This window comes from Acartia tonsa, chromosome 6, assembly GCF_053477335.1.
Source record: "Acartia tonsa isolate MP-2025a chromosome 6, ASM5347733v1, whole genome shotgun sequence".
NCBI lineage: Eukaryota > Metazoa > Arthropoda > Copepoda > Calanoida > Acartiidae > Acartia > Acartia tonsa.
Genome location: NC_137265.1, coordinates 30,839,477 through 30,855,399, shown reverse-complemented (window position 1 = coordinate 30,855,399; position 15,923 = coordinate 30,839,477). Strand labels below are relative to the sequence as shown.

Here is a 15,923-nt window from a genome sequence, read left to right as displayed (position 1 = left end):
ATGGCCGCAGCGCTCGGCCCCCTGGCCTGCCTAGCCACGGGCGCTCGGCCCCCTTGCCCATAACCTAACCTAACCTAAATATTGTAAAAAACATATTAAAAATTTGAAAAAAATCTACCAACCACTTTTTGTAAAATCCACGAAATTCTAAATTATAAATTAATGTTAATGTACAATGTAAACATATAGGTTAGGTTAGCTTAGGTTATAGGCAAGGGGGCCGAGCGCCTGCGGCTAGGCATGCCAGGGAGACGAGCTCTGCGGCCATGACCTTCTAGCATTAAGATTTTTTTATTATAGATTTTTTTGTAATGTCGCGGTTTTATCACTGTCGCGGTTTTGTCACTGTCGCGGTTTTGTCACTGTCGCGGTTTTGTGACTGTCGCGGTTTTGTATCCAATCCATTTGTATTGTTTGACGTAAATTTTTATAGGCACTATAAAGTACTTCGTCACTTTAGGTAATCATAGATTTGGAACCTCTGACATCAAGTTTCTTGAAAATTATTCAAATAAAATGGATATTAGTTAATGGTAATATTGTAAAAAAAAGACTTCTAAAGTTGGTGGCAAAATGATTTTACTTTCAATAAATATCACTTTCTTTATAAGTATTCATCCAAATGTATGTATAAATGTAACAAATACTGTAGTACTTGTCAGGGATCTAAAGGGATAAGACAATAGCCGATAAATTGATGTACATCCCCAGTGATGATACACAAAATTACTCCTTCTGTAGATTAAAAATAAAAGCTTGAAAAGTTTTAACAATCAGCTGAATGAATCAACCAATCCAAATTTACGAAAGTTCTCAAAGTTATTAAGCAAACCAACAAGAAAAAGTTTTTTTTTAAACTTTGGGGACTAGTGCAATAAACAGCCCATTGTTCCCTTTTTCTCTGAGTACTTGTAGTGGTTAATAGATAAAAATGTATTTTACAGATAAATATAAGCAATATCTATAACATTATTTAGTACATAATCTTTTTTGCTTCAATTGGACCCTCCACTATCAAAAGTAACAATGGTCTAAATAAAATTTAAACAAGGATGATAACATCCATAAAAGTGAAGCTCTAAAACAGTTAGACAAACGAACATTAACACCTTTAGATTTTCAAAACATAAATGCATAGGTCTAAATAATATATAGTGTAATTTGTTGTCCTTGTAATCATTATTCAAAAAAGATGAAAATATTTTTTTTATTTTTAAAATTGTTTAAAATGAACACGTTTTAAATGAACTGATGAACTTTCTGGTAACTATTATAGAGTTTCAACGCAATGCAATTGATTTTGACTATTACGAGGAATAGCCATTTGCGGATTTTTTTTCAGATATTAGTGATGGGAGGGGGGGGGGGGAGGGGAGGGTTAATATTGCCCTACATAAAGTAAAGTACACCATTATTTACTCAATCCATAAACATATGTACCGGGGTATTTTACATGTTAGAACAAAACAAGTACAATAAAGTCCAAATAGATGTTGAAAAATGCGCAGTATACACGGTGAAAAACCAGGTTCCTATGTTTGCCGTGTCTACGCCGCGGAATCACCTTCTACAGCAGCAGCAACACCACCAGCAGCAGCAGAAGAAGCCAAGAGCAAACACTTACAATCTCCCACCTACCTTACCAACATCGTCAACCACCATCATGCTTCCATTTGGTTTTTTAACATCACAGACAAAGAGGAACATCCCTCAGCTAAACAGAGTTTTTAATATGCTTGACAAAGAATAAGACAACACCAGCCTGTCTTATTCGGCTTCTTCTGATAAGAGCTGGCATTGAACAAAATCCAGGCCCTAAAATCTGGCACTGCATTATTTGTTCAAAAGTTCTTTCACCAACATCTGTTCAATGTACCAATTGTCTGCAGTGGCTCCACGTCAAATGTTCCAACTTAAAATCATCCAAAGAACGGAAAAAGCTTTAAACCTGGACTGGACCATGCTGCAAACAATCAACACCAACACTTTCAACAACATCACCCCCTCCCCTCCCGCCATCACCCCCTTCTCCCCCGGCACAACCCCCTCCCCCCCCCACGCAAAAACCTTTCATCAACCATGGCTACAACCTGAATACCCTGCAATACAACATCAACGGCATCACCAGTAAAATTGATGAACTTCTCCATGAAATGGAGAAAGATAACATCCCCATTGCGGCTATTCAAGAAACAAAATTGACAAAAAACTCCAAGCAACTCAAAACTCCAAATTACACCTTTGTGAGGAAAGATAGAGGCACAAATAAAGGCGGAGGTTTAGCATTTTTAGTTCATAAAGATGTGAAATTCTCTGTCGAACCAACACCACCACAACTCGAACAGGATCCATTCTTGGAAGTTCTAACCATCAGAATACCTGGAATTAACAAGGACGCCCTCTATATTCGTAACATCTACATTCCCCCTCACAGCAGCTGTCCGCAACCTGCCGGTCAACCTCCATATGAACCACCCTTTAACCATCTCCTTGATGGACTGGGTGAGTCATACATGATCCTTGGTGACTTCAATGCTCACAGCCAACTTTGGCATTCTGATGCCACAAATGACACCAGAGGAAATGCCATTGCTGATTACATCACTGGACAAACATGTGGCATTATAAACGACGACCTTCCAACCAGAGTCACTCACCTTGCATCTACGGCGCCAGACATCAGCATAATATCAGCCAACCTGATACCCTACACCAACTGGAGGATTGCCAACAAGTTGAGTTCAGACCATTCACCTATCATCATTAGTCTAAAAGCTGATCTCCAAAAACTTAACTCCAAAAATCAAACTTTCATTAATTTTTCAAAAGCTAACTGGCCTAATTTTGAAAAATATGTTGAAGACAAAATTAAAAAGTCAAGAAAAATTAAAAGTGTCCACAAAGCTGAAATTTTCTTTCGTCACACCCTCCAAAAAGCTGCCAAAAAGTTCATCCCAGCTGGCAGAATCCCAAAAGTCTTCAATGCCCTCCCCACCGAAGCTGCTAACCTAATGGATGAAAGAGATAACATCAAGAAAGATAATCCGGCTGATCCCAGAATCCCTGATCTTAATTACAACATCACCAAAAAGATTAAAGAGCATCGCCGCAAGAAATGGATTGAACACATTGCCAGCTGCCAAGCAGGCTCCCAAAAGCTCTGGAAAACCATCAAGAGCCTGAATAATAACCCTGCCCAACCTGACAATCAAGGTATTAGTTTTGATAACAAAGTCACCACAGATGCTAAGTCAATTGCCAACAACTTTAACAAGCAATACACCCCACACTCTGACAAAAAACCAGCAAAGATTCTGCGAAGCACACTTCGTAAATTGAAGTGTAAATCAAAGGATCCACCTGTAGTTTTCACCCCCGCGCAGACACTGGCAGCCATCAAAAAGTCCAAGAACTCAAAAGCCTTGGGCCCTGATGGCCTGTCGCCGATTATGCTGAAACATATTGGTCCAAATGCCATCGAACTCTTGACCAACATTTTCAACAAGTGCTTGGAATTATCGATCATTCCGAACATCTGGAAGACCGGTAAAATTATCCCTCTACTTAAGCCAGGTAAACCTGCTGACAAAGGAACCAGTTACCGCCCTGTATCCCTCCTGTCTCCGGCCATCAAGATTCTGGAAGCCCTTTTACTTCCAGCTGTGACAGAGGCCATCCAGCTAGCAGACCACCAGCATGGCTTTCGTAAGGGAAGATCGACAGCTACAGCCCTCCAACGCATTCTTGACCACATCAACAATGGATTAAACAGGAATAAACCAGTCCACAGAACAGTCAGTGTAGCAATTGACCTGTCACGTGCCTTTGATACTGTGGACCACACCATCCTTCTACAAGACATTAAGCAGCTTAATCTTAATGAACATATTAAGAGATTCCTGTGCGCATACTTGCGTGGAAGACAGACCTATGTAGTATTTAGAAACTCCACCTCTAAATACAGAAAGGTTAAACAAGGAGTCCCCCAAGGGGGTGTCCTGTCCCCAATACTCTTTAACCTCTACATGTCCTCCATGCCTGCTCCCCCAGGTAACATCAGACTGGAAACCTATGCCGACGATTCAAATATCTTAAATTCGGGACCTAAGATAGAACCTGTTGTTGAAGAAATCAATGAATATCTGGAAACACTAAACATTTGGTTTAAGAACAGAAACCTGGAAATTTCGCCATCTAAATCATCTGCTACCCTCTTCACTACCTCTTCTAATGAATGTAAAACAGAGTTAGCTGTTAAAATTGATGGTGAAATTGTTCCTACTGTCCAGAAACCTAAGATTCTTGGCATAACATTTGACAACCTTCTTTCTTTCAAACAACACGCTACAGACCTCAAAACAAAAGTCCAGTCCAAAACCAACATCTTAAAAGCTCTCACTGGATCCGATTGGGGCAAAGAAAAAGAAGTAGTTGTCAATACATATAAAGCCATTGGTCAGTCACAACTAAATTACTGCTGCCACATATGGACACCTTCATTGAGTGAAACGTCCTGGAAAGGTCTTCAGACAGCGCAAAACGGCGCTCTCAGAGCGGCCACAGGATGCCACAAAATGTCTGACATTGATCATCTACACACCGAGACCAAAATCATGAAGGTAAAACCACACTGTGAAATGCTCAGTAAACAGTTTCTGCTCGCCACTCAGAAGGCCCAACATCCCAACAAAACTGACCTGTCAAAGCCACCCCCCCCTCGACAGATGAAACAGACCCTGTCCTCCAGATTTGGAGCTGTTATCAGGCAAATGTCCAGACCTGATCTCCCTGAGGACGAGTACAAACAGAAACTAAAACAAATTCACACTCAATCTGTCTCTCAAGCTATAAGTGACATGTTACCCAATAAAGTTCTAAATGCTGTTCCTCCCCCTATAAATGCCGCCGAGAAACAGCTTCCTAGACAAACCAGAGCAACCTTGGCCCAGCTCCGCTCTGGATATAGCAATTACCTGCATAGTTTCAAGTCCCACCTGAATCCAACAATACAAGACACCTGCCCCCTCTGTTTGAACGCCGGACACACAACACAACACCTCTTTGAGTGTCCCAACAATAGGACAGATCTTACAGTACGAGACCTGTGGACCAGACCAATGGAAGCAGCCAGATTTTTGAACCTGGCAACCCTAGACCATGACGATAATGGATGAGTAGAGAAGTGGGCTAAATGAATGAATGAATGAGAGTAAAGAGATATTTTGAAAAACCTCGCTTAATAATAAAGTTGCATGCTCCATTATATATCTAACTTGTCTCTTTTACACGTCAATTTGACTTATAGTAAAGTTCAACTATATTTATATAGTTTCATTTTCCCTTTATTAATTTAATTTCTTTCCCTCTACATTGTTTTTATTTGTTAAGGCGTTATGCCCATATATGGTCCTGTTCAGTTTGAAGTGTGAACAGATCTCTATAAAAGTTTATTAATATGTACAGTTTCAAGTTGATAACTTTTAAATCATATCATATAACGGGTTAGGTCAATCGAAAATAGTTTTTTTTCTGTTGGGTTCTGAGGCGAATTAAACTATTTTTGATTTCATTAATGATTATAAAATGACTTCAGTTTAAATTGAGGATTTTATAAAGTAGAAACTTTTTCCATATTTTCAGTTTCATATTCCACCTTAATCTATGTGACTATAACTGACTTAGAAGAATTGGGTAAAGATTATTATTTATTTTCAGTTAGCATATCCCTATATGCTTAATGCTTATACATTTACCTTGAACTCTTTAAATATAAGTTTGTAAAGCACTCTAGTAGTCAGTAGCAGAGAGAAAGGTTATAATGGGCTTAGTCTTAGATTAACGTTTTCTTATTCGTTGGCTTCACAACCTTGGGGACTTTTATTGAATTTTGATTGGTTGGTTCATTAAGTTGAGTGTCCAAACGTTATAGCCACTTATTGTAATCTACAGATGGAGTAATTTTGAGTATCATCATTGGGGATGTACATCAATTAATCGGCCCTTGTCTTATCAATTTATATCCTTGATACATTTACCATGAACTCTTTAAATATAAGTTTACAGTATTCAGTGGTGTAGTTTAGGGGTGAGTATTTTTAAAAGCGAGGCTTTTCTATAATTAGGGTCGGTCCGTCCTTACGTCCGTCCGTAACGGATAGCTTTTTTCGCTAATTTAGGCATGTTAGAATTGTCCTATCGATTTCAAACTTTGCATGGGGATTCCTGTAGAAGTTAGGTACGAGTTAGAAAGCGTAGCAACTCTATAATCATTACCAGAATGTCCGTACGTCCATTTTAGATTTTTTTTACATTTTTAACAAAAAATTTGTATGTGACCTAATTATCCGATTGGTCTGATTTTTAATATACTGATTCCTAGGACAACAAAGTACAATATTATAAGCGAAGCAACTCTATAATCAAGTCCTAAAAAGTAAGTATGTCCATAAATATTATCCTTTATCAAGCAGTTTTTCAACAAATTTACTTACAATTTTGCTTTGACTCTTATACATTTACATTCTGATTATTCAGTTCTGACATTATACATGTGTTAATGTCCGTTTGTCCTACCGTTTCAAAGCTTTGCGTTTATGGATGTTGTCATCCTTGTTTTTTTTTTATTTAAAAAGTAAATTACATTTTATATGATTATTTCTTCTACATTTTTTTGGATGGAAAACAAATGGAAAACAAAATTAATTTCAATGTTAAGCAGATAAAGATATTTTTTCAAAATGCTTAGAAAATGAAAAGAGAATTTTTGTGGGTGAATTATCTTAGGTAAAATTAAACCCAACAATTAAGTTTACTAAAAATGGGAACCTAGAGATGTTAGCAGACATATTTACACATATATATTCTTTTAGTCTCTATTATTTTATAATAACACTAGTGGCTATGCCCCTAGCATCAGGGGTTTCTGTATTTGAATAGGCTAGACAAATAGCTTAAAACAATCGCAAGAAATAAATCCGAAAATAAAAATGCATAAAACCGCCAAATGGTCTGCCTTTATATTATAAAAAATTTTAAAAACCCAATCGATTCAGTAATTATTGAGATTTACAAACTTTAGTACTTAATATAATAGGATTGAACACTGACATGCATAATCTATTGATTTTGGCTGGATAATGTTTTCTTGGCTTGAAAAAAATATTTTACTCATTTTTTCTAATCTAAGTGTTTTATTTTTAACCTAAGTACTATCGAACAGGAATCTTAAGAGATAAGACAATGGACGAAAAGTTGAAATACATACCCAATTGCCCCTACTGTAGAATAAATTTATGGTTGAAAAGTTTGGACACTACAAATTTGGTACCAGCAAATAAAAATTCAACAAAAATAGCCAAAGTTATTATAAAACATTGGGAACCCGTGAAATTTAAAACATTGGGAACCCGTGAAATTTATAGTCCAGTGTCCTCTCCCTCTCTGTCTATCCATAAATTAATGTGTGTTTATGTGGCCTTGCAAGTGTTGGTTTAATTTTCTACTGTGATTTATAACAAAATAAACATAAAACTAGAAAATCTATTTTGCCTTAAACTTTTCTACCACTCAAAAATAATCATCAAGAAATACAATATTGTTATAATTAGAAGCAATTTCATTTTTAATGGTGGAAAAGTTAGAAGCAAAACAGATTCTAAATTAGATATTACCTGAATATTACTAATGTAAGGTCGTTGTTCTACCGTTGGCGTTGTATCATCATCCGTTATATTCTCACTGCTAGTTGTTTTATCAACACCTACAATATCAACAATTTTTAGAGTTGCTATGCGTTAATTTATTATAGCAAAACAAGGGCAGGTAAAACAACCCAACAGTATTTTAGATTTTTTAACACAGGTAAATGTTATATAGAAAATATGAAAACTAGAAATAGCGCGATTGGTGTTGATTCTTAACAATTATTGAATAATGGACCTAATAGCTTTCATACCTCCGGCGAAGTTACGGACATACCCAGATTATATAGAGTAGTGTAGTGGTGTATCACCTTGTGTTTGTGGCTAAGATTTTTTTATGATTTAAAGTTTAGTATTGTCTTCAAGTGTGACATAGTTTAGAATTAACCAAACATAAAATGACTCTTTGAAACTTAAAGTTTTTGTGGACTCTGCTTTCCGTTATACCTGAAGAAGATTCTGAAGGCGATGACGTTGATGTAGATGAATTAGCTGTCGACATTGACATTCCAGTTGCGACAGAGCCGCCAAGAGGAACATTTACCTAAATATGAAACGAATTAGCTGTCAACAAAGACATCATTCAGCAAGATTCACTATTTTGAGTAATCATCCAAATATAGTTATAATGTGGATGAAAAAATCATAGAATTGTTGTTAAAAATGGCACTTAAATGGCGCCAGTACATTTGTCTCTCACTTTGTTAGTCAGTCTGTCCAAAAACCAGGGCTTGGCAGACGCGACGAATCCTCAAATTTAAACCAGATTGGGTGCTTTGAAATTATTTGTTTTTTTAAAGAGGGATTGTCATATTTTGGTCATGTCTAGACTTACAGCTTATTTTAAAAATTGATTACCATTAGGCTTACAGGCAGGCGCTGCTAAATATAATATTTTACCTCAACAACTGGAGTAGCCAGGTCATCACTGGTGTAACAACAATTACTGGTTGGTGTTGTTGTGGCTGTTGTATCACTGCTGCCAAATCCTCCCATCTGTTGGTTGACTGTTGGAGTTACAGAATCATCATAAGATGTTATAGGGTTGTGAGAGCTGGGGTTCTTGTTGATATCAAGTTCTTTCTTCAGGTCTATACATTAATTTTAAATAAAGGTTTTTGAATATCATATAAGCACATCCAAAACTCTTTAAATAACTGTACCATAATGTATCATACTCAAGTTGTTTAGGATGGCTGTTATATCTGGCATGTGACATTAATTTTAAAGTTAATGTCTTGGCTTAAAAACCACATTCACAGTGGAACTTTTATACAAATATCGAGCATTCAAAGTTATGACTGTCTTTAAGTGTATAAAGAAAGTCAAGACAGCGGCAAAAAAACCAGTTACCCTTAGACCTAATTGTTCATTTGTTTTAGTGATTTAACTGGACAAATAATCATTCACTAGAAGACAAATAACTGCACAGATATTTTTTACCTTCATTAAAATTGATGTTAAGACTTCTTGGTAGGGAATAATTTGGTGTATATGGATGAATGACCGCCATACTCTTGCTATCAGCTGTTGACATGGTCACAGTGTTGCCAGATTTTGCACAATGGGAAGTGTCGCCTGAACAAGGAAAATGTATTATTGAAAAAAAACAATTAGATTATTCTTTTCAATTAATTGAATTTATTCCTTTCTTTGTCCTTATTTTTATTAAATTGGTTTTAGGGCCTTAATACTTTTAAGTTGAATATTATCAAATGCATTGTTAAAGTCTGTAAAACAAATTTCTTAGTACTAAGTTGACCTATCAACGTTTGTTAGTGTTCTGTGGCCACTTAGTTGGTAATATGCCTAACTACAGGGTGTTTCAATAGAAACGTTTTTTTTTAATCTTAATTATGCATAGAAAATATAACAATTATATAAAATGCTTTATATATTTGGAAAACCTATTTTGGGACATTTATGTTTCAAATATTTGAAAAAAAATTTTTTTAATAAATCATGCCTTAAAAACCGGTTTTTCCAAGGGCCTTATTTTTGAAGATTTAGTGATTTCAGGTTGTGGAAACAATGTTCACATTTTTAAAATTCGAATTGCGCGGTTTGTATTAATAGTAGAAAAACGCCATGCATATCGTTAGAATTGTCATAAAATCTATTTTTTGGAAATATAAGTGCCATTTTTGTGCTATTTGTAGTTTAGGAGCTACGTTGAAAATTGTGAGAAAGGTTGAAAAGTTTAATATAAGTTGGAACATTTTATCACGTAGCTCCTAAATTACAAATAGCACAAAAATGGCACTTATATTTCCAAAAAATAGAGTTTATGACAATTCCAACGATATGCATAACGTTTTTCTACTATTAATACAAGCCGCGCAATTTGAATTTTAAAAATGTGAACATTTTTTCCACAATCTTTAAATCTGCAAATCTTCAAAAATAAGGTCTTTGGAAAAACTGGTTTTTAAGGCATAGTTTGTTGAAAAAATAATTTTTAAATTTTTGAAACATAAATGTCCCAGAATAGGTTTTCCAAATATATAAAGCATTTTATATAATGTTTTTACTTTCTATGCATAATTAAGATTAAAAAAAACGTTTCTATTGAAACACCCTGTAATTTTTCATAGTTGTGTATAATTATTGTAATTAATAAATCATTTAATTTCAAACTTATACCTAAACTGGAGGGGAACACCATTTGGGGTTGTAAGCTTTTACATTGTACCTGGATTATTTTGTGTTGTAAAAGAATTCATCTTATTATTATATCCAGAGCCTGCCAGGTTATTAGCACTTCCATGTCCAGCAGCTTGTGCCAGCAGTACACCTGTAGTATTGGATATAAAATATATGAAAATTTTGACAGGGTAATTTTTGTCGTCAATTAGGTTGCTAATATAGTCTTCAATGTACCTTCATGTCCTTTTGGGTTAAAGTCATATGGGTGAGGTTATAGGGGTTTCATTATATTAGCCATCTGGGAGAAACATTTCACCAGGGTATGCGAGAATCTCTGACAATTTTCACGTATTTTATATCCATTCCTGTAGTTGAATAACCTCCAGTGGTGCTTGTTGTTGCATAAGGATTCGTTAAACTACTTCCTCCTAATCAAAAGTATTTTAGTATATTTATAAACGTGACAGTGCCTGAATCAGATAAAAACAATTTAAATAAAAAAGAACAGGTAGAAAATCATTTCATATGTTTAAAACTGTTATTAGATTTAGTGGGTATTGTAAATAAATCGATGAACACGACTTATTTTCTCAATTAGTTAAGAATAATTCTGCTGATAACAAGACAATATATTTGTACTGAAACATGCAAAAAAGGAATAACAATTTAATACACAAAACAATTCACATATTGATAGTCATTGATACATAAGAATAAACATGCATTTATATTATAACCAGCTCCTTGAATGTATAACTTGTTTAACAGCGTGAGTGAATCTTAAAATATCTTATCTATTTTTAAATTGATATTTTAGATAATATTTTTGGCCTTAGATCTTATCAAATCAAATTTGAAAACACCGCTTTGCTAGGTTTCGAGCTTTTAACGTTCAAGTAAGAATTGTATTCTTGAAGATGAAAACTAGTAGATGGTATTTTAGAAATATATTTTAAAAGGTAGCAAATTGAGAGAGTAAAGTTATGCCCTTGTAGTTAAAAGATTTTTTAATTGTTCATGGAGAACACAGTAATAGTGTCTGACTGATTATGACGTAACAAAAAAAATTGGCCAATGAGAGGCCGTTATTGACCAATGGTAAAATTTATAATGGCCTCTCATTGGCTAATTTTGGTGCTTGCTTACATGTGAAGACCGGAGCACCGAAAACCCTCCCCCCCCCCCCGCTTAGTTTTGACAAAAATCAAAAATAAGGGGGGGGGGGGGGGGTAGTTATTTAATGTCTGGAAAACGGCAAGAAGGAAAAAAGCAAGGCAAGGCAAAGACTTAACCCCCCCCCCCCCTTAATTTTGAAGAAAATCAAAAATAAGGGGGGGGGGGTAGTTTTTTCACTGTACAAAACGCCAGATAGTTTAGTGAGGTAAATCAAGTAAATCCAGTATGCCAGAGGGGAAACCTGTCCCCATGAAAACACTTCTGATATATTCTCCTTAAGACTACCTGTTCAGGGATACATCAATTACTAAAATCAGTCAATATATAAGGAAATTATGCCCCAAAACATGAATATCCCTGTAATAAGGTTTCCCCTCTGGCATACTGGATTTACTTGATTTACCTCACTCAACTTTCTGGCGTGTTGTACAGTGAAAAAACTACCCCCCCCCCCCTTATTTTTGATTTTCTTCAAAATTAAGGGGGGGGGTGGGTTAAGTCTTTGCCTTGCCTTGCTTTTTTCCTCCTTGCCGTTTTCCAGACATTAAAAAACTACCCCCCCCCCCTTATTTTTGATTTTTGTCAAAACTAAGCGGGGGGGGGGGGGGGGGTTCGGTGCTCCAGTCTACCACATGTAAGCAAGTACCCTAATTTTTTTTGTTACGTCATAATCAGTCAGACACTATTACTGTGTTCGTTCATGGAAATATTTGTAGATCATTACCTTGACTGGATGTTGAATAGCCATTATTCCATGGCTGATTTCCAGCAGACAGATAGTTGCCGCCGAAACCTGGCTGCTGACCCTGCTGACCGCCAGAGGAGGTGTGCACAGGACTTGTGTGAAGGCTGTAACTATTTCTATTTTAATATTTATTAAAACATTTTCAAACAGCAATAAACTTATATATTTTTATTCAAGTTAAAAGGGATGCTATTTTTGTGATTATCGAGGGAATGGGTTTATCTGGTATTAATTAATTAGTAATTAAGAAATGTTTTTCTATGAAACTATTTAGTAAGTGATGAGAAAACGTATAAGAACTTGTCTTAACGAATACAATTAAAACAATTCTGATTATAGAATTACACAACTTACATAGTTTACATTTTGAAATTATAGAAAAGTTAAAAATGCTCACTCATAGTTATACCTCGTTGTTAGAGGAATCCTAAAGCAAGGTTTTACTTGAAAATTCAATAGTATAGCATCAACATTTAAAGATTCAGACGGATTGATATAATCATATAAAAGCATGAGTTTTTATTAGTTTTGTGCATTTATAATTATAAATGTTTTTAGTTCCTTGATGATTGTTCATAATCATTAAGATGTTGTTGTTGGATAATTGTTGTTGGGTTGTTGTCATCAGCTGTGGTTGTGGTTATTCTGTTGAATTTATTCATTCAATTTTTATTAGATATCATTTAAAATGAACCCGCGACAATATCATTAGTGACAGCATGTCTTCTTATCGGTAAGGTCTAAGGTTCGAGACTGGATCATACCATATTATACAAGGACGTCCAAGCTTTTTATTTTTATTGGGAAAATGAGAGGGTTTCGAAGATTTGAAGAGGATAATCTAACGTAATTTTTAAATGTTGAGGGGGGTGGGGTAAAATAGGGTGATTGAAATTATGAGGGGGTTAAACACCCCTTTACCCCCACTTTGGACTTCTATGATATTATACTACTGATATAAAATGGTAGCTTTGATGCTAATTCGGGTGCGTGAGATTAATCATAAGAGCAGATTAATGCCTTGGCTTATAGACATGCAAAACTCATTTTAACAGACTGTAAGGGCCGTGAAACAGGATGTAAAGATTATTGAAAAAATATTTTGGTTTAATTAAGTTAAGAAAAGTTATACAGAACAATTTAGAGTTTTAGAGTTCAATACAGAAACAAAGGAGAAATTACCTATTTAAAAGAAAACCCAAGGTGAAAACATAAACAGCTGATTTTAGATTTTTACGAATCGCAATTAAATATATAAACTTATCATTTACTTTATTTTCAAATTTTTCCGCTTTTTGGTTATACCTTATTCCTGAAAATAAAAGATTCATCCAACCATATTTTTTTCTATGGAAGAAACTTTCATATGTTTGGAAAAATTTGCCCGCCTCGCTTCAATTCTAACGCTTTAACACACTTTAGCAAACTATTTAAATAGTTAGGGCCTAACTTTTGTGAATATTAAATCAAATTCTTGTAAAATGTGTGCTAAGCCAAAGTATTTCTGTAAGAATTGCATTGGAGCTTGTTAGTATTTTTGGTTGAAATAAATATTGTGCCAGCAAAGGGTTGGTTGTATGTTGGGTGTTACCTCAGGTGTTTGCACAAAAAACAGGACCTCCAGACAAAGATGTTTAAATAAAGGTTTTACTTCTTGTAATACATATATTACAAAAAAGTAACAAGATGTCTAAGAGTCTAGCTGTCTGAATTTTCGATATGGTTCTCCTTCACAATGCAGCCTCTCAAAAGTCCTGGGAAGAGTTATAACTATTTCGGAGGCGGTTTTTCAAAACTATATTTAAATATAGTCGAATTTCTAAAAATAAGTGCCCCTAGAGACCTCGAAAGGCGTAGGCAGAATTCACATATGAGATTACTACGAAAGATCTTTATGTGATAATTAACAAAAATTCGAACCTACAAGACGCCTTTAACAACTACTTTGGTTGTAAGTATGCTAAACTGTGTTGGTGCTAGAAGGTAACTTTTACTCGCTCTATTTCACACCCTTATGCAGTAATATGTATATTATGGGGTGTGCCATAGTTTCCGTACAATTATCCTCTCTTACACAGCTGAATTTTGTGCTGAAACAATATTATATTAATAGCTAAATAAAAAAGTATTCGTAATAATTTATGATTACGTTATTGTTATTACTACAGGGTGTCACACGTAAACTGTTTTTTTTGAAACACTTATTACTCCCTTAATATTAGAGCTATCTTAGTAAAATAAAAAGTATTTGGCAGCCTACTACTGACCATTTAATGATATAGTGGTGAAAAATCCGCAAAATTAACAAAAAAAATCTACAAGGTAATACATAACAGGCTGATTTTAGTGAATATAAGACTAATCCACCAGAAAAATATGCCTTCGTTAACTTTATAAGCAGCTGGTGGTCAAACGGTGGATCAAAAAGACTTACTCCAGACATTTTAAGAACTGGCATTGTAGTCTAATTAAAAAATCTGGTATATTTCAGGTTCTTGAGTGCATTTGAAGCGAGCTCACATGAAAAATTAACAAAGAAGACCAATATTAGGCCCATTTTTACATATTGTTCACTTATATTACACTTCAGAATCTTGAATATTGAGAATTTCTGATATGCCATGTCAAGCCTGTTCAATTTTTGTGCTTAGAAAGTCTAAGCGACCAGCTGTTTGGACCCTAACTAATCTTAAACTTCACAAAGCAAATATTTTCTTGTGGGTTAGTCTAAATTCAATAAAATGAACTTCTTATGTAATACCTCGTAGATTTTTTCCTGTTTTATTCCTGGATTTTTCATCATTACCCCATAAAATGGTCAGTAGTAGACTGCCAAATACTTTTTATTTTACTAAGATAGCTCAAATATTAAGGGAGTAATAAGCGTTTTAAAAAAAACAGTTTACGAGGGACACCCTGTATATGATTTGCGAATTTTATTTCTAGTTTTAGAGTGGAATTGATGACTAACCATATTTTTGAGATTTTCCTCTGTTTAAGGCAAAAACCAAGCTCATTCACACCCACCCCCTCCCTTCTTTTTTCTAGTTTAATAATATTTCAAGGACTGTTAAGGTGACAAACAACCAAACGTCAGCCAAACTCAGACTAAGCCACCCTCAGCCGCATCCACTCAAAGTCAACCTCACTCGCAGCCACCATAAGCCGCAGTTCAAAGCCACCCTCAGCCGCAACCGCTCAACTGAACATACTTTATCTAATAAATATCTAATAAATCCTAATTTCCTCTGTAATAAGGTTAATTTATCACCCATTGTTTTACATATACATTTCTAATAACGACATTGAAAGATTAATTTAATTTTTATTAGCAAAAGTGTCTTCCTTAGAAAAGTAAAATAAATCTCCAAATAAATGGATAAAATTTGAAATATTGAAATAAGATTTAGACTCAGACACAACACGGCTTACAACATCCATGGAAGCGAAGCTCAAGATGTCTGTCATTTAGACAAACGAACAATATCAGTTTGAAAGTAGGGGTGTTAGTAGTCTAGAAATAAATTTTAATTTAGAAGACTGACTTAATATTTCATGGCATGCATTATAAATGTATTTACTTTAATAGGCGCAATAACAGTGATGCTTAGCTTATAGAATTATGTTTAGTTGTCTTAGTAGTCACTATTAAAATA

General features: G+C 34.9%; 1 protein-coding gene across 2 annotated transcripts in view; it reads right to left on the bottom strand.

Annotated features, from left to right (window-relative positions):
* LOC145322361 (uncharacterized) overlaps nt 1-15,923 on the bottom strand; it is a 70,076-nt gene that overhangs the window by 13,881 nt on the left and 40,272 nt on the right. The window contains exons 15-22 of one of the 2 annotated variants that reach the window (XM_080164339.1): nt 12,831-12,915; nt 12,247-12,385; nt 10,719-10,774; nt 10,393-10,501; nt 9,144-9,278; nt 8,601-8,791; nt 8,148-8,244; nt 7,671-7,759 (exon numbers count right to left, since the gene is read on the bottom strand). In XM_080164339.1, coding sequence (XP_080020465.1) covers nt 7,671-7,759; nt 8,148-8,244; nt 8,601-8,791; nt 9,144-9,278; nt 10,393-10,501; nt 10,719-10,774; nt 12,247-12,385; nt 12,831-12,915 — 901 coding nt within the window. The remainder of the gene's footprint in view (nt 1-7,670; nt 7,760-8,147; nt 8,245-8,600; nt 8,792-9,143; nt 9,279-10,392; nt 10,502-10,718; nt 10,775-12,246; nt 12,386-12,830; nt 12,916-15,923) is intronic. The other variant, XM_080164340.1, reaches the window with a different exon arrangement.